General features: G+C 33.4%; 5 protein-coding genes and 2 long non-coding RNA genes across 7 annotated transcripts in view; 4 read left to right on the top strand and 3 right to left on the bottom strand.

Annotated features, from left to right (window-relative positions):
* Positions 1-24566, top strand: part of LOC135139747 (tigger transposable element-derived protein 4-like) — a 191023-nt gene that overhangs the window by 55406 nt on the left and 111051 nt on the right. The gene's annotated exons all lie outside the window — the stretch shown is intronic.
* Positions 2151-3160, top strand: LOC135134588 (uncharacterized). The gene is made up of 3 exons (XR_010281359.1): positions 2151-2338; positions 2647-2940; positions 3047-3160. It is a non-coding gene; the product is annotated as an uncharacterized LOC135134588 (long non-coding RNA).
* LOC135134591 (uncharacterized) lies at positions 6070-6899 on the top strand. Its single transcript, XR_010281360.1, has 3 exons — positions 6070-6140; positions 6432-6786; positions 6841-6899. It is a non-coding gene; the product is annotated as an uncharacterized LOC135134591 (long non-coding RNA).
* On the bottom strand, positions 7291-10155 carry LOC135139586 (transmembrane protein 201). Its single transcript, XM_064069887.1, has 5 exons — positions 9944-10155; positions 9772-9889; positions 9525-9724; positions 8457-9009; positions 7291-8403 (listed from the first exon to the last, which is right to left on the bottom strand). Exons 1-5 carry the CDS (start codon positions 10039-10041, stop codon positions 7612-7614), a joined length of 1761 nt encoding a protein of 586 aa, XP_063925957.1. The 5' UTR covers positions 10042-10155; the 3' UTR covers positions 7291-7611.
* LOC135139642 (YEATS domain-containing protein 4) lies at positions 10271-11262 on the top strand. The gene is made up of 4 exons (XM_064069946.1): positions 10271-10416; positions 10466-10747; positions 10796-10985; positions 11034-11262. Exons 1-4 carry the CDS (start codon positions 10369-10371, stop codon positions 11192-11194), a joined length of 681 nt encoding a protein of 226 aa, XP_063926016.1. The 5' UTR covers positions 10271-10368; the 3' UTR covers positions 11195-11262.
* LOC135139577 (coatomer subunit gamma) lies at positions 11202-24553 on the bottom strand. The gene is made up of 7 exons (XM_064069879.1): positions 24438-24553; positions 24258-24388; positions 23810-24204; positions 22908-23753; positions 16833-17671; positions 11523-11783; positions 11202-11397 (listed from the first exon to the last, which is right to left on the bottom strand). The coding sequence occupies exons 1-7, from the start codon at positions 24475-24477 to the stop codon at positions 11267-11269; spliced, it is 2643 nt and encodes an 880-aa protein (XP_063925949.1). The 5' UTR covers positions 24478-24553; the 3' UTR covers positions 11202-11266.
* On the bottom strand, positions 22526-22825 carry LOC135134593 (putative SERF-like protein). Its single transcript, XM_064063315.1, has one exon. The coding sequence runs from the start codon at positions 22748-22750 to the stop codon at positions 22568-22570; it is 183 nt and encodes a 60-aa protein (XP_063919385.1). The 5' UTR covers positions 22751-22825; the 3' UTR covers positions 22526-22567.

Below are 24566 nucleotides of genomic sequence, written 5' to 3' on the forward strand. Positions count from 1 at the left end.
GCATTTTTTCTTAATATACAAGTCTTCTTTTCCCAACAAGAAACTGAAAACATACTTAACTATTGTGTGGTTCACAAAAAAACTATATACTTATATTGAGAAGAAAAAAAAACAAAGATTAAGCACGACCCATCCGTCTCGATCTCAATTGTGATGAAATTTCATTCGTCGTTAAACCGAGGGGCGGAGCGTAATTGCAAAATACATATTTTCCTAGAAAAATTTACCGTTTTGAACATGTTTTAAGTTTCTTGTTAAAAAGACAACGTATATTAAGAAAAAAGATCAAAATATTTTTTAATATTTAAAGAATGCAAACCTTTCAAATTTTTCCCAAGAGTGATACTTTTTTATCCACGCGGAAAACCGGTTTTTGCGTTGGGAACTCGTGGTAGGTGAAATTTAAGGTTTAATTAGAATTAATGCATTTGCGTGTTTTAATCGTATTTTATTATTTCAAAATTACAAAAAAGACATACAAATAACAATTGCATCAAATTCAAATTTGAACTGTCATTCAAAGATAACTAGCGCCCTCATAAGGAAAATGGCGTCGAAAATAACTACATGGCAAATTTAAGGTCATAAAGCCTGTTTTAGAGCTTATGTCACTGGAATGACAGAACCAGACAGAACTGCCCAAGATTTTGTGGCTGAAACTGTACACAGATAAAAGTAGAGATAAGAGGTTCACTAATACTAAGCCATTTAAACTTCTGGCAAGCAAAAGTGGCAGACCTAACTTTTAAAGCTGCCGTAGGATTATCATAAAAGTATGAACTTCTATCAGTTACGTTTATTATTATTATTCTATTCTATACCCTTTCGTTGTTGTGTTTACTCATAAATAGAACGGTAATAAAAACAAATATTACTTCTCAGAAGTCCTCACTTTATGATAATCCTTTACAGTTAGGTCTGCCAGTTGTATTTTCCAGTACTATAAATCATCTGTTCACCGAAATCCTAATATTTAAAGTACCATGACTTTCTACACTGTAGCCTTCAGTTCTTACACATCATTAAAGTTAATCGTCAAGGATAATGCCAATGATTGTGTTCAAAATCACAAAATTACTAATTTAGCGAAATTTATTCCTCTTCGTTTTCAAAAGTATCATTAAGTAGTAATTAACTTAAATCCCCACTGCCACAAACTGTATATAAAAAAATACCTGGACATCCCCCAGTAATCCTTCTTTTCTTCTACAACCCTTTTAAGTGCGGCAAAAATTGGACATTTTAGTTATCATCAGTGGGTCTAAACCCCAACTTCTACAACCTTGTACACGTGCTTGATATTTTGGTGTTTATCATCAGAACCCACTAGTTTTCTACATTTTAGCAGAAGGGAATTGAACCAAGTCGAAACAGTAAGTAAAACTTTCATTAAAAGTGGTACATGTTTCGAGTATCACTGTTGTCTTCACCCAAAAAAAACGAAAATTGTGTTAAAAAAATAGTTTGCACGTGGTTTTCTAAACATGTACCACTTTCAATAAAAACACTAACACTAATCGCTTTTTGCTTGTCTAATCTTTTCTAGATGGAAGAAAGGTTTGATGTGCGACAAATCCAAAAATTCCAGACTTTATCAAAGAAAATAACATCACCGGCTATAGGAGATTCCGTGAAGTGCTTTTTTGGCATTTTACTAGCTTCTTTTAACCAAAATCCCCCACGTCACGTACTTACTAAGATTGCAAACCGAACACTTTCTTGTGGCAAATATTTGTGTGTAAAATTTAGCCAAATCACAAACCTTGAAGTGATAGGCAATCAGGTGAAAATGCATATCCAGTCACAGTTTCTCGGAAAAAACTTTCTAAAACTGGATTTTAGGAATGAACACACGAGGGATGAATTCCTTGAATCGCTAAATTACAAACACGCCAGGTAAGAAACCAAACAAAATTTGAATTATTTTTCTCACAGGTTTGTTTTTTTTTGTTTCATAGCCGGACGTTTCAAGTCGCGACGAGGTCATCAGGGAACGGTGGAAATACGTACAAATTCTGTTTAATGTTAATTCATTGGATGTATGTATTTTCTTTATTGTAATAAATCTACAATGTATTAACTATTAATAAAACATAATTGTGTAATCATAGCATTTTATTACTCAAAATAGAAAGGCAAAAAGAACAGAAAATTCAGAGCCATTAGCTAGAGTGATTGACGGAGAGTCCGCCGGGGGCGCTAGATGTAAGAGTCCATTCGAAGGGGGTAGTCTGTGGTGTAGTGTGTAGCGTTCAACTATTTTAATAAATCTATCTCCTTGGTTTTTATCATCATATTAGTTTTCCACACTTTCACACAGGAATTAAATAAACAAGCGGTAAGTAAAATTTAAATCAATTTAATGTCGAATTTATTATTGTTATTAAAGAATAAAGCTCGAGGTCTCGTTCCACGTGTTTTAATTTTTATTAAAAGTGATACGTGTTTCGAGAAGCAATGTTTTCGTCTTCAGTCAGAAAAACTAAACTCGTGTTAAAAAAAGAAACAACGAATTTGTAACACGGGTGAAACCGTGAAATCGCACCTCAACTTTCATTTAATTTAATTTCACGTTATTTTTGAAATTGATATTAGCAATTTATCAATATGTTCAAGAACGCTTTTTGAGTGTCTTCTTTTTTCTAGATGGAAGAAAAGTCTCATACTGATATGACAACCTTAAAAAGTATGGAAGATTATCGAGCTCTTCTCATGGCAAATGAAAAAATAGGTTTCCAAATTATGGTAATGAAAAATAAACTGCCGTGTGGAGTATTTAGATTTACTGATACGAAAGAAGGTGACGGCCTATCGGTAACGACTGATATTGCAAACGGAACCCTTTATTATCACTGTCGCGCGAATATTTGTGCGCTTCCACGTTTCTCCTTGCTTTCACCGATGGACCAAACCGAAACCTATGAAGTGCGAAACAATGAGGTGATTATTCTTCATATTGTGTCAAATTCCAATATTTCTTTCGACCGCTAAATTATAAACATGGGGGATAAGAAAACAAACAGAATTCAAATTATTTTTGTTACAGTTGTGTCTTGTGCCTAACCGAAGTGACCCAGTCTCAGAGAGCTCATCAGAAGAGGATTCAATGAAGTGCACAATTATTTAATATTCTTGTATTGCATACACTTTCTCAGTTGTAATATACTTACCAATGTATTAAATATTAATAATAGAATGAATGCTCTGAAAATATACAATTACATTTTTATAAAGTATGTACAGTTTCGTTTTAATTTATCTAACTTAAGTGCTTTTTAGTTTTTTTTTTAGAACATCCATCTATACCGGGTGAGTCACAAGCTCACATTCTTCGATTTAAAACCGTAACTAGTTTATTTTTTAAATTCTGATGTCACGTTGCCATGTTATTATCTAGTTCATCTCAGAATTTTTTAAATTACCAATAATGATTAATCTGCCAAAATTCGACAATGATTACGCCGACACAAAAATATCGCCCGTTACCGCACCCGTGGATATTTTGCTTGGCCTTAGATTTTCTACCGGAAAAGTGCTTCTAAAGAAGGACCAACCAACCAATTTACTAAAATCTGGAAAGAAGCACTTTTATGGCACTACCTGCAGATTAGTTGAAGGTCGGTTTAGGGTGCCTTTCAGACAAAACCCTCCTCAGATGGGGAATATGGAGAACACCGCCTTCAGTCGGTAAATGGTCAATTTATTTTAAAATTTAACTCTGAAATTTAAAAATCGAATGCTTGGTAAATCGTTGATGAAAATGTATCCGTTTATGCCCCCTCCCTAGAATTGATGACGTCATCTTGCAATTTTGCCGAATAAAGGTTATTTAAAAGCGTTATAAAGTAACATACTCGTGGTTTGACTTCCAGATTTTAAGAAAAATTAAAAAAAAATGTATCACGTATCTCTGTTTATCTTTCCATAAAATACTTTAACGCATTAATAATGATAACCCATCAGCGATTTTTTTTTGTGTACCATTGCATTGATAAAATTAAAAAAAAATTGGAATAATGGCATCAAAATTTCGAAACTAAACAATTTAGCAATTTTTCAATTTGAAAGTTTTCAAGTTCTTGATTTTCAATTTTAATCAAAATGAAATTTTGCAAAATCCAATAACTGTAACACCGGAGCATTAAAAAATGCAATAATTAAAAATCGAGAAATTGAAAAGTCGACCAAACGAAACAATACTGCCATTTTTCGATATAAAATTTTTCAAATTCTCGATTTTTCATTTTTTAATTGGACAAATTTATTCAAACCGAAAATTTGAATTGAATTGAAAAATCAAAAAATTGAGAAATCGAAGAGTAAAACATTGAGAAATTGAACAATGGGATAATTGAAAATACAATTGAAAAATCGAAAAATTGTAATATTGAAGAAACCTGAAAACACCGATTAATTAAAAATCGCGAAAGTGAAAAATTGAAAAAACGAAAAACAAAAACTTCTATAAATTAAACAATCAAAAATACAAAAAAAAAATTAATTTCAAAATCCAAAAATTTTAAAATGAAAACCGAAAAACTAAAAAATTAAGAAATTGTAAAAAAGAAACATGGGAAAATTGAAAAATTGTAACATTGAGAAGACGAAACACTGAAAAACCGAAAAATTTAAAAACCGAAAAATCGAAGATTTGAAAACATACAGAAACTGAAAAATCGGGTAATTAAAAAGCCAAGAATTGTACACTTGAAAAAAAATCCTAATAATTATTGGAAAAAAGTGAAAAATTAAAAATCGGGAAATTTAAAAATGAAACAATTACAAAATTGTAAATTTGAAAAAAAATAATAAAAACGTAAAATCGAACAATTGTAAAAAGATGGAAAATCGAAAAATTAAGAAGCAGCTTGGAAAATCGCAAAATTAAGATATCTGCAAATTAAAAAATCAAAACAAAAATTTTACTAAATAATAAAAATCATAATGAAAATCGAAAAACTAAAAAATCGAGAAATCGAAAAATGTAAAAACGAAACACGGAAAAATCGAAAATTTAACAATTAAAAAAAAACAAAAATTTAAAAATTTCGAATTGAGAAAATAAAAAATCGAAGAAACGAAACAACTTGGAATTATATACTTGGAAGTACTTTATTTTTAATTTTTCATTTTCTCAATTTTTCGTCTTTAATTTTTCAACAAAAGGACAAACTTATTAAAAGTGAAATTTTAAAAAATCAAAAAGTCGGAAAATTGTAAAACTGAAAAATTGAAAAATCGAAAAAAAAAAAAAAACATTGAAAAACCGAACAATTTAAAAATTGAGAAATCGAAGAACTGCAAAAATAAAGAAACTTAAAATCGAATAATTAAGAGGTCAACAATTGGAAAAGGAAAAATTGTAACCTTAAAAATGAAAAAACTGAAAATTTAAAAAACAGAAAAATTGAACAATTGCAAAATTGAAAAACAAAATAGAAAAAACGAAACCTGAAACACCGAGAAATTTAAAAATTGTAATCTTAGAACTTGAGAAACTGAAAACTTCGATAATTGAAAAAAAAAGAAACTGTAAAATCGAAAAACTGATTAATTAAAAATCGAGAAATAGAAAAATACGGACAATAAAATTTTTTAGAAATAGAAAAACGACAAATTGTAAAATTCAAAAGTTGAAGAATGTCAAAATAAACATCGAAAAACTGTAAAATTGGAAAAAATGAAACATTGAATAATAAAAATAAATTGAAATACCGAAATGTTGAAAAAATAGCGAAAGTAAAAAATCGGATAACGAAAAAATCAACAATCAGTAAATAAATAAAAAAAATTGAAACATCAAAAAATAAAAATTATAACATTGAAACCTGAAAAAACTCACGTAATAAAAATCGAGAAACTCAAAAATCAACAAAAATTTAAAAAATGGGAAGGGTGCCCCAACCCATAACTAATTTGTCTCCTTTTGTTAGGGACATGCATAGTTAGCATATGTTCTCTGGTTAGCACCCCCTCATAGTTAGTAACATCACCAAATGCCTGTGTATTATGTTGGCAACCATAGATGGCAGATTCGGGTGAGAATTACCGTATCCTCAACCTATTTCACAACATCACAAACCCTGCACGTGGTTGATCGTCATCAAGTAGAACCGACTAAGAATTAAATAAGTAAAAAGGTAAGTAAACTTAAATCAATTTATTGGTGGACTTACATTGTTATTAAAAAATAAAGATTACGGTCTTTATATTTTTTAGAATATTTTTTTATTAAACATGGTACATGTTTCGAGAACCACTGTTCTCGTCTTCAGTCACAAAAACGAAAGTTACGTTTAAAAAAACAGCAGCGAATTTGAAATGTGGTTCTCTAAACATGTATTATTGTAATGTATCTTTTGAAGATTCCTCCGCAATTTATAAATCGCTCCATGCACAATAAATCACTTTTTACTTGTTTTATCTTTTAGGGATGGAAAAAAATATTGGCGCTGATATCGCGGCGGCAAAAAAAATCGAAAAATTAACTTCATCAACGAAAAAGAAAAATGGTCCCAGGTGTTGGATTCTGCGTGTACAAGCTTCTTTTAACCAAAATCCTCCATGTGAGGTAGTCATTCAAATTGGAAGGGGAAGAATTTGTTGTGGCAAAGATTTGCGTATACAATTCGACCAAATCACAAGTCATGAAGTGCTGGGCAATATGGTGAAGATTCATTTTCAATCAAAGCTTTTCGGAGATAACTTTGTAAGACTGGATTTTGAAGATCAAAGTTGTACAGACATGTTCCTCCCATTTTTTATCACAAATTACAACCACGACAGGTAAGAAACCAGATGTAGTTTAAATTATTTTTCTAACAGTTTTTTTTTGCTTAGTCCAAGTCCCCCAGTCTCAGAGGGCTCATCAGAAGAGTGAAGTGCAAATTATAACTAATACTGTTGTATTGTATGCACTTTCTGTATTGTAATACACCTACAATGTATTAATTATTAATAATGCAATAAATGCTCAGAACAATATTATTTGTATAACTGTACTTTCAATGTTCCTTTTCATTTTACGGACGATAACTGTGACAAATATTTTTCCGACAGTATCTTGGTGTCAATAAGGCCTGCACTACATGAGGCTAGTACGAGAATAGTAATTTATTTAACATAGTATGGTTGATTGGGAACTGTCAAAAAAAATACAGCTCAATGACAACAAAAAATAACTGCTGCGAAAATCGGGTTGCGTTATTACGAACAATTATTGCCTGTGAATATCCAAAAAAAAAAAAAACATAATCTGGTTCTTTCAGGAATCAACACAAAAAACGCCACCAAGTTTCCAAAAAATGTATTTAAAACAAAATACATGCCTAATCTCACAAGGAATTACTCGGTAAATGTAAACCTCACGCACTGACGTCACATTCGTCACGACAAATCGAGTTTTGCCGAACTTCATGAAAAAAAAAAATCAAAAATTTAACGAGGTAGACTCGAGTTACTCTTGGCAGTGATGATTAACATGAAAACGAATCGTGCCATTTTTGATTTTTTCGTTTAAATCTTAAACTAAATTACCCTTAACAGCTAACTCAACAGACTCCTTTTAAAAAGTGGCAGCTTACTTGACTAAAAAAATCACAAAATAAAAGTCTAGTTCGAGTGTAAACTCAGACCTCTGAATCTCTGCATCGCTTGCGCGTTGACTTTATCCGACCAGTTCTCGAACCCCCTGACGGGGCTTCCCACTCTCTGGATGCTGGGGTGCGGCTGCAGACTCGGAGAAAACACGTTTCTCCGCCATTCGGGCGGCGAAAACGGGTACGTCGGGCTCGGACTGAACCTCAGCGGTTCCGAGTGCATGGACAACTTATCGAACTCCCCGAAGTGGCTTTTCGGGGCTACGAACACCTCGTTGTGTTGCGACCCGAAGCCCGAACTCTCGCTCGACGATCGGCTTAGAGTGGTTGGCAACACGACTCCATCGGCGTTCTTCCAGAAGCCCCCGGCCACCCAAGAATTGACAGTCTGGAACTTGGGGGGCGACAAAACCGGTTTGGGGCGTCTCACCGCGAACGACGCTACTGACGCGGTTGCAGGGGGCTTGAAATTCAGCCCCCCTAAATGGAGATTATTGAGACTCTTATTTAAATCTAGGTCGTGCTTTGTCATTGACGATTTAGCGGATACAAAACTTGAGTTAAGTACGTTACCGGCAGTGCTGTATTGCAGAGGCACGTCCAAAGTGGAGTATGAAGAGTCTCTTGATCCTGAATTTTTCGATGAACCAGAAATGTTCTCAAAGTCACTACTTTCACTAAAGTCTGTACAAGTGTATTCTAAGTTTTTCACGATTTTTCGCATGGTTTTTCCGGTGGTTTTGGGGGTGTGCTCATGGTTGTCCTTGTTAAAGGCAGTGAGTAATAAATAAAAGCAACAAAAGGCCTAAAATTTGAAAAATAAAATTTTCGACATAGGTGGAAATAAACGTAACTAACCTCGACAAATAAAATGTACGACGAAAAATTCCTGCTGAAGCGGACCCACGAAATTAGGAAAAGGATGATCCAACAGAGTAAATGATTGACGGTTGTGGGGGTGGATTTTCGGCCCACAATCATTTTAAAAGTTTGGACGAGTAATCCTATGCTACTAACAACGGTATATGGTTCTATTTTAATACTTTTCAACACATAAGGTGGCATATTTAATTCAACCACTCTCGACGTGTTTATGGCAGCGATGACGGTTTTGTAAAAACTTAAGTAAGGTGGTGGCACATATGTAGCTAGAGTTTTTGTAAATAACTTAATACTGGACATGGTTGTAAACATTACAACACAAACAAGAACAATTGTTAAAAATCCATTCGCCTTTGCGAGCAATGTTAGTTTGGTTTCTTTTTTTATTTGTTCTGCGACCTTGGAAATCCCATTACTACACATACTTTTGAGGCGGTTTCCAAATATCCATGCATTTTGTTTGTCTAGTGTTTTCTTCAACACTCTGTCGCACTTTTTGCACAACTTATAGGCCTTTTCAAGCTGCTCTCTGTGAAAATATGAATTATATACAAATCTGGGATTTTAAATTACCTTCTCGACACCAATTTTAATGAAAACTTCTTTACAATCAAAATCTTTATAATCAGAGATTGACGAATTTCCGTTTCTACATTTATTTATGGCGTCCGCTTTACCGTTCAAAAATTTAAAAAATACTGCATTTCATACTATAAAATTATTTAACGTTTATCTATGACGAAATAAAGCGTTGGTTAAGGCATTATCTTTAAAAATGATATAGAATCATGACTGGGCATCTAATTTACAGAACACATTTCTTTGCACTGAGTACACAGATAAAATAGGATCAGCTGAATAAAATAAAATGTTATTCTAAAACGTGGCGAAATTTTTAAAAATTAAACTGAACAAGTTTTTCATTTTTTTTTATGAAATTGAAAATTTTGACTCTTGTTTTTCTACCTTTCCAAAAATATTTCTGGCAATTTTCATAAAATCAGTGCTGCTGTATAAAATTACCCAACTACGAAAACAACTTACTGAAAATGTTCAATTTCGACGTCGTAATTCTCCTCAACCAAAGGCACAAAATGCGCCAACTGAAACATTTTCAACTGCTGGTTGTTGTTGCACAAAACACACAACCCATTCGAAACCGTCGATTTTCTGCTTTTAACTCGCGTTGATGTATTCATCAACTCATCGTGCTGCTCCGGGATTATCTTATTATAGCCCCCATCCTAAAACCAACGTTTAAAATTCACGACTTTACAAGCCACGAACTCACTTTAGTGAAACCATTGTATTGCAAACAAGTCGGACAGACAAAGCTGTTCCGGTCGTCGTATGCCACCTTAGTCCATGAGTTGCAAAACCAACAATTAACACTGATCGGAAACTGGCGTCTGGAATTTTAATTTGGGTCATGCTTTGCCGGTTTTTAAGCGCTGCCTACTCACCTGATTTTAAAGTAGAGATTTATGCTTACAACCACGATAAGAAGCGTTGACGCGATTATCGGTAAAACGGTCGACAAAACGGGAACTAAATCTATCATTTTGAGCAAAGATATGCCCCAACTTGCCGCAAAACCAAACTCGCGCTCCCACCTTGGCGGTTGGTGGACATAACCTCAATAAGGAACCAGTTGCATTCGCTGCCAACGTAACAACAAAAAAATCGAACTCGCAAAGAAAACGAAACTCCAATTAAAATATAATTATATCGAAAGAACGGGTGACGCACGTATAAATTAACAAAAATTTAACGATTTTCAAAAACAAAAATAATTATTATTGTTAATAAAGGCAATTTTGCAACTTTTGTTTACCAATATGGCGCCTCGATCGACATAACCTCAAATAAAATTTAGCCTCAAAATAGAATGAGTTTACCAACAGATTTTGGCCCCGATTCCGGCGGCAGGCTCAAAGTACGTATTTACACATTGTGACAACCAAACACCGATACTTTTATTACAGGGAGTGTGTATCATCAAACCCATCGTCTACGGCAACATAGCTCGTTATTTTGGTAAAAAACGTGAAGAAGACGGCCACACTCACCAATGGACGGTTTACGTGAAACCCTACAACAACGAAGACATTTCCTGCTACGTGAAAAAAGTGCACTTTAAGCTTCATGAAAGTTACGCCAATCAGAACCGGATTGTGGTGAAGCCACCTTATGAAATCAGTGAAACGGGATGGGGCGAATTTGAAATTGTTATAAAAATACATTTCCACGATCCAAATGAGCGACCTGTAACAGTTTCATGTTCTCAACTATACAATATTAATATTTATTTGTAGGTGACTGTGTATCACATTTTGAAACTTTTCCCTTCTGGGGGAACTATGGATATTGGAATGGAGCAAGGGAAGGGCTTACTTTCGGAAAGTTATGACGAAATCGTCTTCCAAGATCCAACTCAGTTGATGCATCACTTACTAACAAACACAAAACAATTGACACTAGGGAGGTGGGAGCACAATACAAATTGTAAGCTAACATTTCTTGGTTGATACACATTAATATTTTGTTTAACAGTTGAAGAAAAGAAAGAAAAAACCCTAAAGAGTATAACTGACGCTAAACAAAAAGTGAAAAAAGAGATTGCCGTGTTAAAAAATAGGTTGAAGTTGGCTCGGGAAACGATATCACAGTTCAAGGACGAAATTGCTAAGTTACAGGATGGTCAATTTGCTTAGTACCAAGTAAGATAAGACTAATTTTGTATATTTATTTAATAGTAAATAATAAACTTCTGAATTTCTAAGTTTCTAACCTACTGTTGACGTTATAAGTTCTGCAACGTCGCCATCTGTCGATCGAACGGTAAGTTGCATCGTAACTCCATCAGCTAGGGCTAGTTTGGCTCTTACAAGTATATCAATGCCGCCTCTAAACATTCCTACAAAAAAAGAAAGTCAGAACGAATCAAAACACAATCTATCGGCACGTGACACAATGAAGATACGCTATTGGAACGTATCGTAGCTCCGCCTATCGTGTCACGCGACTTACTTATTTACGTACCAGCTAAAAGGAGTGTATGAGTGGTTTTTCCTTCCGGGACTTTGTCTGACCGTTCGGCCGGTTGCAACCCTAAGAACTGGATAATATTTTTGACAGCTTCCTCCAATGTGCTCATCGAACTCAGAGAATAAGTATCTTCCATTTCCACACAAAGTGGCGCCGCTTCATCCCACGCCGCCGCCCAGTTGGCTTTATTTATTTTCTGAATTTGGTCTCCCAAAGTTATTTCCAAATCTTCTAACATGTATTCGTCGTCGTAACCTAGATGACACAGTTTATTGACTAGGGATACTTTTCATTTTCCTAATATGGTTTCAATTTTAACATATATTTGATTATTATTTAAGGCGAAGGTATGCGTCGTTTATATCATCCGTTGCCGTTGCCTTTTGCGTTGGAATAAAATAAATCATCAGAATTGAGCTAGGGTGGGTGGGCGGGGCTTATATTTTGCCTTTTGTTCTTAATAAACATAGCCATCTTTTTACAACAAGAAACTTTGAGCATGGTTAAAATGGTACATTTTTGAAAGGAAATATAGATTTTGCAATTACGGGGCGGAACTTAATTGCAAAATTGATATTTTCTTATACAAATTTTCCATTTTAAACGTCTTTTAAGTTTCATGTTGTGAACAGAAGTCTGCACATATTAAAACAAAAAAACAAAATGTAATCCCGCCCACCCGCCCTATCCCAATTGTGATGATTTTTTTTATTCGCCGTGAACCAAAATAAATTAAGCTTAAATACAAAATAGTTTTTTCTTCACAGGAAATTAAAAGCATGTTTTTAAGTATCGTGTTGTTCAAAGAATACGAGGTATATTAAGAAAAAAGTGCAAAATATAAACCCCGCACACTTACTCCCTCTTAATTGTGATGATCTTTTTAATTCTTAGAAACTTAAAACACGTTTAAAATGGTAAATTTTTGCATGGAAATATGGATTTTGCAATTAGGCTCCGCCCCTAGGTCTGACAACGAATGAAAACTTCATTACTACATATTTAGATCAGGGCAGATATGGGTGGGGCTTAATCTTTGGGTTTATTTTTTTCTTAATATACATCGTATTCTTTGAATAACACGATAACGATACTCAAAAACATGTTTTTAATTTCTCGTAGAGAGATAAGGATTTTGAGCTTAAGCTCCGCCTCCTTGGCTCAGGACGAATAAAAAAAATCATCACAGTTGAGATAGGGTGGGTGGGCGGGGCCAAATTTTGCCTTTTTTTTTCTTAATATGTGTAGACTTATTTCGACAAGAAACTTAAAAGCAGAGGCCGCTGATGCCATGGGGCACAAGGGCAATTTAAAAATTGTGAAATCGAATGTTTAAAAAATTAAAAAATTGAAAAATCAAACTGAAAAATTCCAAAACTGAAATATCGAAAAACTGAGAAATCGATAGTTGAAAAATCGAATATTCGAAAAAATTAGAAACCAAAAAATAAAAAAGTTGATAAATCGAAAATTTGAAGAAATATCAAAAACTTAAAAGATCGAAAAGTTGAAAAATTCTAGAAATCGAAACATCGAAAAGTTGAGAAATCGAGAAATGGGAAAATCAAAAAATTGCAGAATCGAAAAATCGACAAATCGAAAACTTGAAGAATCAAAAAATCGTAAAGCTGAAATATCGGAAAATCGATACGTCGAAAAATAAAAAATTCAGAACTCGAAAATTTGAAAAATCGAGAAATCGAAACATCAAAAAATCGAGAAGTAGAAAAATTCCAAAACATCAATAAATTGAGAAATCGAAAAATTAAAAAGTGGAGAAGTCGAAACAGAATTTTAAAAGAAACCTGAAAAAACGAAAAATTGTACAACTGAAACACTGAAAAATTTGAAAAATTGAGAAATCGAAACATCGAATAGTCGAGAAAACGAGAAATGGAAAAAAACGAAAAACTGAAAAGTCGAAAAATCGAAATTTCAAGAAATCAAAAAACTGAAAAGTCAAAAACCTAAAACATCGAAAAATTGAAGAATCCAAAAACTGAAAAATCAAAAAATCGAGAAATCGAAACGTAATACTGAAACATCGGAAAATCGAGAAATCAAAAAACACAGGAATTGAGAAATCGAAAGTTTAAAAAATCGAAAAATTGAAAAATTAAAAAACTGGAAAATTCCAAAACTGAAATATCGAAAAGCCGAAAAACTTAATATTCGAAAAATTGGGAAATCGAAAAATAAAAAACCTGATAAATCGAAAATTTGAAAAATCAAAAACATGAAAAATCGAACTTCGAAAATTCGACAAATCGAAAACTTAGAAACGTCAAAATTTGAAAATCTGAAAAAACGATCAATTGAAAAATCAGAAAATAACCATAACACTAAATATTAGAAACTTGAAAAATCGAAAATATCCGAAAAATCGAAAACTTAGAAAGGCCAAAAATTGAAAATTTAACAAATTTAAAAATCGAAAAAAATCTTATCGGTGGACTATCGGGAAGTGAAGAAATCAAAAAATAAAGAAATTGAGAAATCGAAAGTTTAACATATCGAAATCGATAGTTGAAAAATCGAAAAGCTAAAAATCGAATATTCGAAAAATTGAGAAACTGAAAAATTAAAGAAATTGATAAATCGTAAATTTAAAAAATCAAAAAAACCGAAAGATCAAAAATTTAAAAAATCGGTAAGTTGAAAAATTGTAGAAATTAAACATCGAAAAGTTGAGAAATCGAGAAATGGGAAAATCAAAAAATTGAAGAATCGAAAATCGACAAATCCGAAACTTAGACGCGCCAAAAACGTGAAAAATGGAAAAACTTCAAAATCGAAAAATTGAAGAATCAAAAAATCGTACAGCTGAAATATCGGAAAATCGATATGTCGAAAAATAAAAAATTCGGAAATCGAAAATTTGAAAAATCGAGGAATCGAAACATCAAAAAATCGAGAAGTCGAAAAATCCCAAAACTGAACATCAATAAATTGAGAAATCGAAAAATTAAAAAGTCGAGAAGTCGAAAAATGGAAAATTAAAAGAAACCTGAACAAACGAAAAATTGTACAACTGAAACACTGAAAATTTTGAAAAACTGAGAAATCGAAACATCGAAAAGTCGAGAAATGGAAAAAAAAACGAAAAACTGAAAAGTTAAAAACTTAAAACATCGAAAATTGAATTCAAAAACTGAAAAATCAAAAAATCGAAACGTCGATTAATCAAAAAATCGAAAACTTAGGAAGGCCAAAAATTGAAAATTTTAAAAATTTAAAAATCGAAAAAAATCTGAACACTGAAATATCGGAAAATTGAGAAATCAAAAAATAAAGAAATTGAGAAATTGAAAGTTTAAAAAATTGAGAAATCGATAGTTGAAAAATCGAAAAGCCGAAAAATCGAATATTCGAAAAAATGAGAAACCGAAAAATAAAAAAGTTGATAAATCGAAAATTTGAAGAAAAATCAAAAACTTAAACAATCGAAAAGTTGAAGAATTCTAGAACTCAAAACATCGAAAAGTTGGAAAATCGAGAAATGGGAAAATCAAAAAATTGAAGAATCGAAAAATCGACAAATCGGAAACTTAGACGCGCCAAAAATTTGAAAAATGGAAAAACTTCAAAATCGAAAAATTGAAGAATCAAAAAATCGTAAAGCTGAAATATCGGAGAATCGATAAGTCGAAAAATAAAAAATTTAGAAACCGAAAATTTGAAAAATCGAGAAATCGAAAAATAGAAAATTAAAAGAAACCTGAAAAACCGAAAAATTATACAACTGAAACATTGAAAAATTGAGAAATCGAAACATCGAAAAAAAAATTGACAAATCGAAAGTTTAACATATCGAAATCGATAATTGAAAAATCGAGAAATGGAAAAATCGAATATTCGAAAAATTGAGAAACTGAAAAATAAAAAAGTTGATAAATAGAAAATTTTAAAAATCAAAAAACTTTAAAAATCGGTGAGTTGAGAAAGTGAAAAATCGAAAACTTAGAAACGCCAAAATTTGAAAAATCAAAAGATTGAAAAACCGTAACACTAAATATCAGAAACTCGAGAAAATGTGAAATGGAATATTCGAAAAATTGTTATACAATTTTGCTTTTTTTCCAAAAATCCCTAGGTTTACAATAAAAATTCAACACGAATTCATAAACTACAAGTAGATTAAGTACGTTATTTTATAAAATTTAAATAACATTTACTGTTGCAAAATTTGGTGATGACGTCATTCCGTTGGTGGTGATAGTCAGACAAATTTTGGTTAGCGTTTTCCCATATCGAAAAACTGAAGAATTCAAATACTGAAAAATCAAAAAATTGAGAAATCGAAAAATCGGAAACTTAGAGACGCCAAAAATGTTTACAGGAAATACGGATTTTGCAATTATGGGGCGGAGACTAATTGCAAACTCGATATTTCCTTTTACAATTTTTCCATTTTAAACATTTTAAGTTTAATGTTGTGAAAAGAAGTCTACACATATTAAAATAAAAAAACAAAATGTAAGGCCCGCCCACCCGCCCTGTCTCAATCGTGATGACTTTTTTTTATTCGCCATTTTTTTTACAAGAAATAAAAAAAATTGTGATGATTTTTTTTATTCACCATAAACCAAGCTTAACTTCAAAATACTTATTTCTTTACAAGAAATTAAAAACATGTTTTTGAGTATAGTGTTGTTCAAAGAATACGATATATATAAAAAGACAAACTATGAACCCCGCCCACCCACCCCATCTCAATTGTGATGATTTTTTTATTCTTAGAAACTTAAAACACGTTTAAAATGGTAAATTTTTGTAGGGAGATATGGATTTTGCAATTAGGCTCCGCCCCTCGGTCTGCCAACGAATGAAAACTTCATTACTACATATTTAGATTGGGCAGGTATGGGTGGGGCTTACTCTTTGGGTTTATTATACTCAAAAACGTTTTTCATTTCTCGTGGAGAAATAGGGATTTTGCAGTTAAGCTCCGCCTCCTTGACTCACGACGAATAAAAAAAAATCATTACAATTGAGATAGGGCGAGTGGGCGGGGCTAGATTTTGCCCTTTTTTTCTTAATATGTGTAGACTTTTTTCGACAACAAGAAACTTAAAACATGTCTAAAATGATAATTTTTTGTAGTTCTACAACCCCTTTAAATATCACAAAAGTTGAACGTCAAAGTTACTGTCAACGGAAACTTGGCAACGGAATTTATAAATGACAATTTTTGAGCTCTAAAAGCAACGTCAGTGGGAACAGCAACAGCAATGGGAACTTCAACGTCATCTGCTTTAATTTTGCCAATATAACACAACTAATTAATGTAACATTACTAAATACCTTCATCGGTGTCCGGCAGCCCCGTGTTAGGGTCGCAATCCTTGACGATGAACTTCAGCACGGCCCCAAACGTGCCCACACTATTCGGTAGATCATTCTCCGGAAACCTGAGCACCACATACGTCGTCCCCGTCTCATTATACGGCAACTTGGGGCACGGAATCTCCTTCAAAACCGAATACCCCTCGCTCGGATCCAACTGCACCCTCACCTCTTCCAGCAGCTGGTCGCTCAAAGTATTCAAACAGTCGAACTGCAGCACCACGTGGTTCGTAAAACAGTGCTTGATACACCTGACGAAGTACTCCGTTTCCGACTCCGTCAACTCCACCACGTCCGAGCTCTTGAACAGTGGTCCCAATTCGGCGATTCCCGGGATGGCACTCAGCTTCTCGGCGAAGTTCTCCTCCCTGGAGACCACGGCCGGTTTCGCGGGTCCGTTGGAGATGATCATTCCTTCGGCTTTGTGCTTCTCGAGCTCGGTTTCCTCGCGCGTGGGAATGGTGGCGATGGGGACCGTTTTGATGTCGAAGGGCTGGTCGGAGGGGCTTTGGGTGTACTCTTTGAGGGAGCGTTCCAGGGAAGGGATGGACACTTGCAAGGTTTCGAGGATGTAGTTGTTGTAGAGGCTCTTGTCTTGCTGGCCTAGAATACTGCTGTAGTAGGTGGCGCGGTCGCGGACTTCGTCGTCGGAGTCCATCTGGCAGCGGGCGAGGAGGACTTGGATGTTTTCGAGGAGGTCGGGGCAAGTGGCGCCGAATTGGGCCATGGCGGAGACGGCGGCGGCGCGGACTGTGGGGTTCTCGAGGATGACGCGGTTGTAGATGAAGCGGATGCACCTACAACGAAATTGGTTTAATTTTTTTTATTTTTAAAAAAATTTGGTTCAAGATCATTTTAACAGAGCAGCCCAACAAATCCCGATTCTTTGAAAAATTATAAAAATTTTTTGCGATTTTTGTTTTGCGATAAATGTCAAACATGTTACAGATAACCACCGGGAAAAAATGCTTTTCGAAAAATCCAAAAATCGAACATCAAAAAATTGAAACCGAAATATTTTAAAATTGAAGGGCGGGAAGTCGAAAAAAAGATCGAACAATCGAAACATCAAAGAATCGAAAATCTAAAATTTAAAATACGGGAAAATTAAAATATCTAAAAATCGAAACATCCACAAATTGAAGGATTCCCAAAACTAAAATAATGCAAAATTGAAAAATCGAAAGCTTAAAAAATGGAAAAATGTAAGATTTGTGAAATCGAAAAATTGAAGAATCGAAAAACAAGAAAATTAAAAAAAAAAGAGACAAATCGAGAAATTGATAAATCTAAAATTTAAAACATCGCAATTGAAAAATCGCAAAATTTTAAAAATGGAAAAACTGAGATGTTCAGAAATCGAAAAATGGATATTAAAAAATCGGGAAATAGAAAAATTTATAAGATTGAAACTGAAAAATCGAAAAATTGAACAGATAGATTGAAAAATTCCAAAACTGAAATGTCGAAAAATTGGAAAATCCAAAAAAATTGAAACATCGAGAAATCGAAACATGAAAAGATCCAGAAATCAAAATAGCTCAAACGAAAAATTAAAATAAAAAGAAAAATTTAAATTAAAAAAATTGATAAATTGAAAAATCGAACCAACAAAAAATCCAAAACCGAGAAGCCGAAAAATCGAACGATCGAGAAATCGAAACAAAAAAATTGAAAAATTAAAATTTAGAATATCGAAAAATTAAAATATCCACAAACGGAGGAATCGAAATATGGAAAAATCGGGAAACTGAAACATCAAAAAATCGAAAAATTGAAAAATTTAAAATCGAAAAATCTAAAATTTCAAAAATCAAAAAATTGGAAAAGTGAAAAAACAGAACAATCGAAGGATTGAAAGATCGTGAAATTGAAGGAACAAAAAATTGAAAAATCGAGAAATCGAAACATCAAAAAAATCGAGAAGTCGAACAGTCCCAAATCTGAACATCAATAAATTGAGAAATCGAAAAATTAAAGTCGGAAAATAGATTATTAAAAAAAACCTGAAAAGAAAACGCAAAATTGGACAACTAAACAACTGAAAAATCTGAAAAATTGAAAAGTCGAAAAATCCTAATACTGAAGCACTGAAAACTAAAAAATCAAAAAATCGGGAAATCGACACATGGATTAATCGAAAAATCGAAAACTTAGAAACAACAAAAATTGAAAATTTGAAAAATTTAAAAATCAAGAAAAATCATAATATGTACTGGAATATCGGAAAATCGAGAAATTAAAAAATAAAGAAATTAAGAAATCGAAAGTTAAAAAATCGAAAAATTGAAAAATCAAAAAACCAAAAAAATTTCGAAACTGAAATATCGAAAAATTGAGAAATCGATAAGTAGTTGAAAAATCGAGAAATGGAAAAATCGAAAAGCCGAAAAATCGAATGTTCGAAAAAATGAGAAATCCAAAAATAAAAAAGTTGATATATCGAAAATTTACAAAACCAAAAAAATTGAAAAATCAAAAACTTAAAAAATCGAAAAGTTGAAGAAAACTTGATAAATTTCAAAATCGAAAATTTAGAAACGCCAAAAATTGAAAATTTGAAAAAATCAAAAATCGGGAAAAATCGTAATACTGAAATATCGGAAAATCAAGAAATCAAAAAATAAAGAAACTGAAAAATCGAAAGTTTAAAAAATTGAAAAATCAAAAAACTGAAAAATTCCAAAGCTAAAAAATTGAGAAATCGATAGTTGAAAAATCTGAAATGGAAAAGCGGAAAAATCGAAAATTTAAAAAATAAAAAAAATCAAAAACTGAAAAAATTCGAAAAGTTGAAAAATTGAAGTAATGAAAAATTAAAAAATCTAGAAATCGAAACATCGAAAAGTTGAGAAATCGAGAAATGGCAAAATCAAAAAAATGGAAAAATCGAGTTCGAAAAATCGACAAATCTAAAATTTAGAAACGCCAAAAATTAGAAATTTGAAAATCGGAAGAATTTCAAAGTCGAAAAATTGAAGAATCAAAAAATGGAAAAATCGTAAAGTTGAAATATCGAAACATTGATAAATCGAAAAATAAAAAATTGAGAAATCGAAAATTTGAAAAATCGAGACATCGAAACATCAAAAATCGAGATGTCGAAAAGTGGAAAAATCCAAAAACTGAACATCAATCTGAATCGAAAAATTAAAAAATTGAGAAGTCGCAAAATAGAAAACTAAAAAAACCGAAAAAACGAAAAATTCGACTAATGAAAACCTGAAAAATCTGAAAAATTGAGAAAATGAAACATCAAAAAGTGGTGAAAACGAGAAACGGGAAAATCAAAAAATCCAAAAATCCTTATACTAAAAGACCGAAAAATTTTGAAATCGAAAAACTGAACAGTCACAAACCTAAAACATCGCAAAATTGAATTTAAAAACTGAAAAATCAAAAAATCGAGAAATCGAAAGATCGATTAATCGAAAAATCGTAATACTGAAATATCGGAAAATCGAGAAATCAAAAAATAAAGGAATTGAGAAGTCGAAAGTTTGAAAAATCGAAAAATTGAAAAATCCAAAAACTGAAATATCGAAAAGCCGAAAAATGGAATATTCGAAAAATTGAGAAATCGAAAAACAAAAAAGTTGATAAATTGAAAATTTGAAAATTTAGAAACGCCAAAAATTGAAAATTTGAAAAAATCAAAAATCGGGAAAAATCGTAATACTGAAATATCGGAAAATCAAGAAATCAAAAAATAAAGAAACTGAAAAATCGAAAGTTTAAAAAATTGAAAAATCAAAAAACTGAAAAATTCCAAAGCTAAAAAATTGAGAAATCGATAGTTGAAAAATCTGAAATGGAAAAGCGGAAAAATCGAAAATTTAAAAAATAAAAAAAATCAAAAACTGAAAAAATTCGAAAAGTTGAAAAATTGAAGTAATGAAAAATTAAAAAATCTAGAAATCGAAACATCGAAAAGTTGAGAAATCGAGAAATGGCAAAATCAAAAAAATGGAAAAATCGAGTTCGAAAAATCGACAAATCTAAAATTTAGAAACGCCAAAAATTAGAAATTTGAAAATCGGAAGAATTTCAAAGTCGAAAAATTGAAGAATCAAAAAATGGAAAAATCGTAAAGTTGAAATATCGAAACATTGATAAATCGAAAAATAAAAAATTGAGAAATCGAAAATTTGAAAAATCGAGACATCGAAACATCAAAAATCGAGATGTCGAAAAGTGGAAAAATCCAAAAACTGAACATCAATCTGAATCGAAAAATTAAAAAATTGAGAAGTCGCAAAATAGAAAACTAAAAAAACCGAAAAAACGAAAAATTCGACTAATGAAAACCTGAAAAATCTGAAAAATTGAGAAAATGAAACATCAAAAAGTGGTGAAAACGAGAAACGGGAAAATCAAAAAATCCAAAAATCCTTATACTAAAAGACCGAAAAATTTTGAAATCGAAAAACTGAACAGTCACAAACCTAAAACATCGCAAAATTGAATTTAAAAACTGAAAAATCAAAAAATCGAGAAATCGAAAGATCGATTAATCGAAAAATCGTAATACTGAAATATCGGAAAATCGAGAAATCAAAAAATAAAGGAATTGAGAAGTCGAAAGTTTGAAAAATCGAAAAATTGAAAAATCCAAAAACTGAAATATCGAAAAGCCGAAAAATGGAATATTCGAAAAATTGAGAAATCGAAAAACAAAAAAGTTGATAAATTGAAAATTTGAAAAATCAAAAACTTGAAAAATTGGAGTATTCAAAAATTAAAAAATCGGGAAATCGAAACACCGAAAAGTCGAAAAACCGAGACATCGAAAATTCGACAAATCGAAAACTTTGAAACGTCAACATTTGAAAATTTGAAAAATCGATCAATTGAAAAATCAAAAAATTGAAAAACCATAAAATTTATATCAGAAACTCGAAAAGTCGAAAATATTCGAAACATTGTTATACAATTTTCATTTTTTCCCCAAAAATCCTGATGTCTACAATAAAAATTCAACACGGATTCATAAACCACAAGTGAAAGAGTATGTTATTTTATAAAAATTCAAAAACATTTACTATTGTAAAATTTGGAAATGACGTCATTCCATTATTGGTGGGGATGGTGGGACAAATTTTGGTTAGCGTTTTACCATCTACATGACATACCTATACATACAAAATTTGATAACAATCGGTCCGGTAATTTCGGATATTGCATGTCTAATAAAAAACGACAGAGTGGTGACAGACGGGCGGAAACGAGAGGCCTATTTTTTCGTACTTTAGGGTTCATGAAACGTCGAGAAAACATGAAAGCAGTCAGTTGTCAGATGGATTCCATTACAATAAAAACATTCGAATAATAAAGATGACTTGAATGAATCGTTTGAAATGCTATTAAAACAAAATATTTAAAACATTTCTCGCAATTTTCCACAATTCAGAAAATCTACGTCAAAGTCACGGTCCTTACAACATAGTAAATTATTCAAATCGTCTCCTTTTTGGGATTCTACACGATTTAAACACACTTTAGTGTATCTAAGAACTCAGACTTGACTGATGCACGTTCAACTAGTGAAACTCGAAAACTAAATTTACTTCAAACTGGAATTTGAGCTTCTTTGAGGTTTCCATGTTCTGATTCTGAAACTCCGTCAGTTTAAATTTTCTTCAAAATCGGAAAACATCAAACTCGTTTATTATCAAACAATACAAAACAAATCCCTATGTTTGCGACGAAGACTTAGCTTCATCTTTCTTCTTTTGTTTCTCCCTCATATTTTCAGCGTCTCTGAATTTCCGCTGCTCTAGAGTCAACCCGTCACTACGAGGTTTCGACTTTGCCACTTCTTGTTGCTTCTTCTGGTTTTTAGCCCTTGCAACTTCGCGTTGATTACCACGGGTCATTTTATCAATGAACACGACACCAATTCTTCAACACATTTTGAATGCGAACTATTAATAACATCTGTCAAAATTTTGAAAATTTTCTGACCTGGGTTACTGAGATGCCACAACAATTACGCGGACCGCGGACAAAACAAACCCACCCTCTTACACTCACCTTGACGGCTGCTTGGTCCTCGGTCCCTCCTTCCCCAGCAGGTGTAAAATCCTGACAGCCAACGACGTGTGCTCACAATCCTCGATAAACTCGCACAGGTGAGCCAATCCGGCCTCCTTCGCCTCTGGATTATCCTCAATTATGGTAATGATTGTGTCAGCGATCGACGCTTTGTACTCCAAACCTCCTTCGTCCCGCAGCATCGCCGACAAGAAATTCATCAAAACGCTGTGCTTGCGAGGGAACTTCAACGCCAAAGCCCTGATGGCTTGTACCACCACCACCTTGAACTCGTCGCTGATCTCTGAGACAAAACTCGCGATTTGTTTCATCAGGCGATCCACCGACGACTCCGCTCCCGTTTTCAGCAACGTGGTGATAGCCAAAGTGGCTATTGAGCGATTCGCATCTGTAATTAAGTTCTCCAGGTCTAGATTGCAAGCCGTGACGGCCGCTGGGTGCGAAATCGCCACCTGGTTCAGAGTTCGCACGGCGGCGAAGCGCAGAGTGGGCTTGGGGGAGCCGCAGAAGAGCTGGAGCACGCTGATAGCGGGGGCTAGCTCTCGACTGGTGGTGCGCTTCAGGTTGACGATGGCGTGAGCCGCCTCGTAGACGACCATTTCGGACTTGTGGCGCAGACAAGACTCGATGAACTCGAACAAGGGGGAGTCATTGCCGGAGTCCTCTTCTTCTAGGAGCTTGGCGGTGATGCGGATGAGCATGCAGACGGCGTAGGGGGACTTCAGGGACATCCGGGTCAGTTTGGCCACGAGCTTGGTCACGGCGAGGCGGTCGGTCTTGCGGATGTGGTAGAGGAGGCCGAGGGCGTGGTATTGGACCATTATGCTTTTAATAAAAATTGCGCAACATTAAATTTTATTATTCAGACGCGATATACTTACTTGTCACTGTTGACGGCTTCTTGGGCTTCATTCACCCACCGTTTGACGACTTCTGGTGCCAGTTTGGTCATGTGTAAAGAACTGACGAGGGCTGCTGAACTGACAGCGGAATTTCGATCTACTATTGCTTGTTTCATGTAACGTTCGATTGATTGGAGCATGGTGGCGTCTGTAATGCTACAAAGAGCTCGTATTGCTGCCGCCCTGTACAAGTCTTCTTTTCCAGTCATGTCTTTAGTAAGACTAGAAGTGACAATGATGACATCATCAGCAATAGAACTTAGTTCTTTAATTCCTAAGTACACCATTCTGCGTAGAATTACGTCTTTTGACTGAAATAACTTGGTCATTGAGAAGAAGACGTCAGTGGCTTCTTTAGTCCCCAGCTGTTCACCCTGTAACCACAAACTCAAACTTGAAAAATATTCCTGATTTAAACGAATCTTACTTGGTTTAATAGGTAAAGCAGCTTCGTCAGAATGTGTGTACATTTTCGGTTATTAATTGTGGTGTCGTTGAAGACCCGTGCCTCCTGCAGGACCGTGGTTTTTTCGATGTTCTGAAAGGGGTTGCCGCCCCCTAAAAAAACCCAATTACTACTAAATCTGCTACGTGTGTGTTTACAAACCATCTTCTTCCTCTTTTTTGTCTCTTTTAAACGCACTCATTCTGAAAACACGGCTTTTTTCCAACTCAAATGTTTACACGTCACTGCTTGTCTCCTGTCATTCATGACACTGTTGACAGTCCAAATCAA

The sequence above is a fragment of the Zophobas morio genome, unplaced genomic scaffold, assembly GCF_036711695.1.
Source record: "Zophobas morio isolate AGI-343-1 ecotype UQ-CSIRO unplaced genomic scaffold, CSIRO_AGI_Zmor_V1 ptg000004l, whole genome shotgun sequence".
Lineage (NCBI taxonomy): Eukaryota > Metazoa > Arthropoda > Insecta > Coleoptera > Tenebrionidae > Zophobas > Zophobas morio.

Excerpts from the sequence above, each read along its gene's own strand:
- LOC135139586 (XM_064069887.1), bottom strand. The coding sequence starts at position 10,041 with ATGATAGATTTAGTTCCCGTTTTGTCGACCGTTTTACCGATAATCGCG. Across the intron at positions 9,890-9,943 it reads AATCTCTACTTTAAAATCAG|ACGCCAGTTTCCGATCAGTG; the intron begins GTGAGTAGGCAG and ends TTAAAATTCCAG. Across the intron at positions 9,010-9,524 it reads GTCGAAATTGAACATTTTCA|AGAGCAGCTTGAAAAGGCCT; the intron begins GTAAGTTGTTTT and ends ATATTTTCACAG.
- LOC135139642 (XM_064069946.1), top strand. The coding sequence starts at position 10,369 with ATGAGTTTACCAACAGATTTTGGCCCCGATTCCGGCGGCAGGCTCAAA. Across the intron at positions 10,748-10,795 it reads ACGATCCAAATGAGCGACCT|GTGACTGTGTATCACATTTT; the intron begins GTAACAGTTTCA and ends ATTTATTTGTAG. Across the intron at positions 10,986-11,033 it reads GTGGGAGCACAATACAAATT|TTGAAGAAAAGAAAGAAAAA; the intron begins GTAAGCTAACAT and ends TTTGTTTAACAG.
- LOC135134593 (XM_064063315.1), bottom strand. The coding sequence starts at position 22,750 with ATGACCCGTGGTAATCAACGCGAAGTTGCAAGGGCTAAAAACCAGAAG.
- LOC135139577 (XM_064069879.1), bottom strand. The coding sequence starts at position 24,477 with ATGAGTGCGTTTAAAAGAGACAAAAAAGAGGAAGAAGATG. Across the intron at positions 11,784-16,832 it reads GCTGCCGGACACCGATGAAG|GTTACGACGACGAATACATG; the intron begins GTATTTAGTAAT and ends TGTGTCATCTAG. Across the intron at positions 11,398-11,522 it reads TCATACACTCCTTTTAGCTG|GAATGTTTAGAGGCGGCATT; the intron begins GTACGTAAATAA and ends CTTTTTTTGTAG.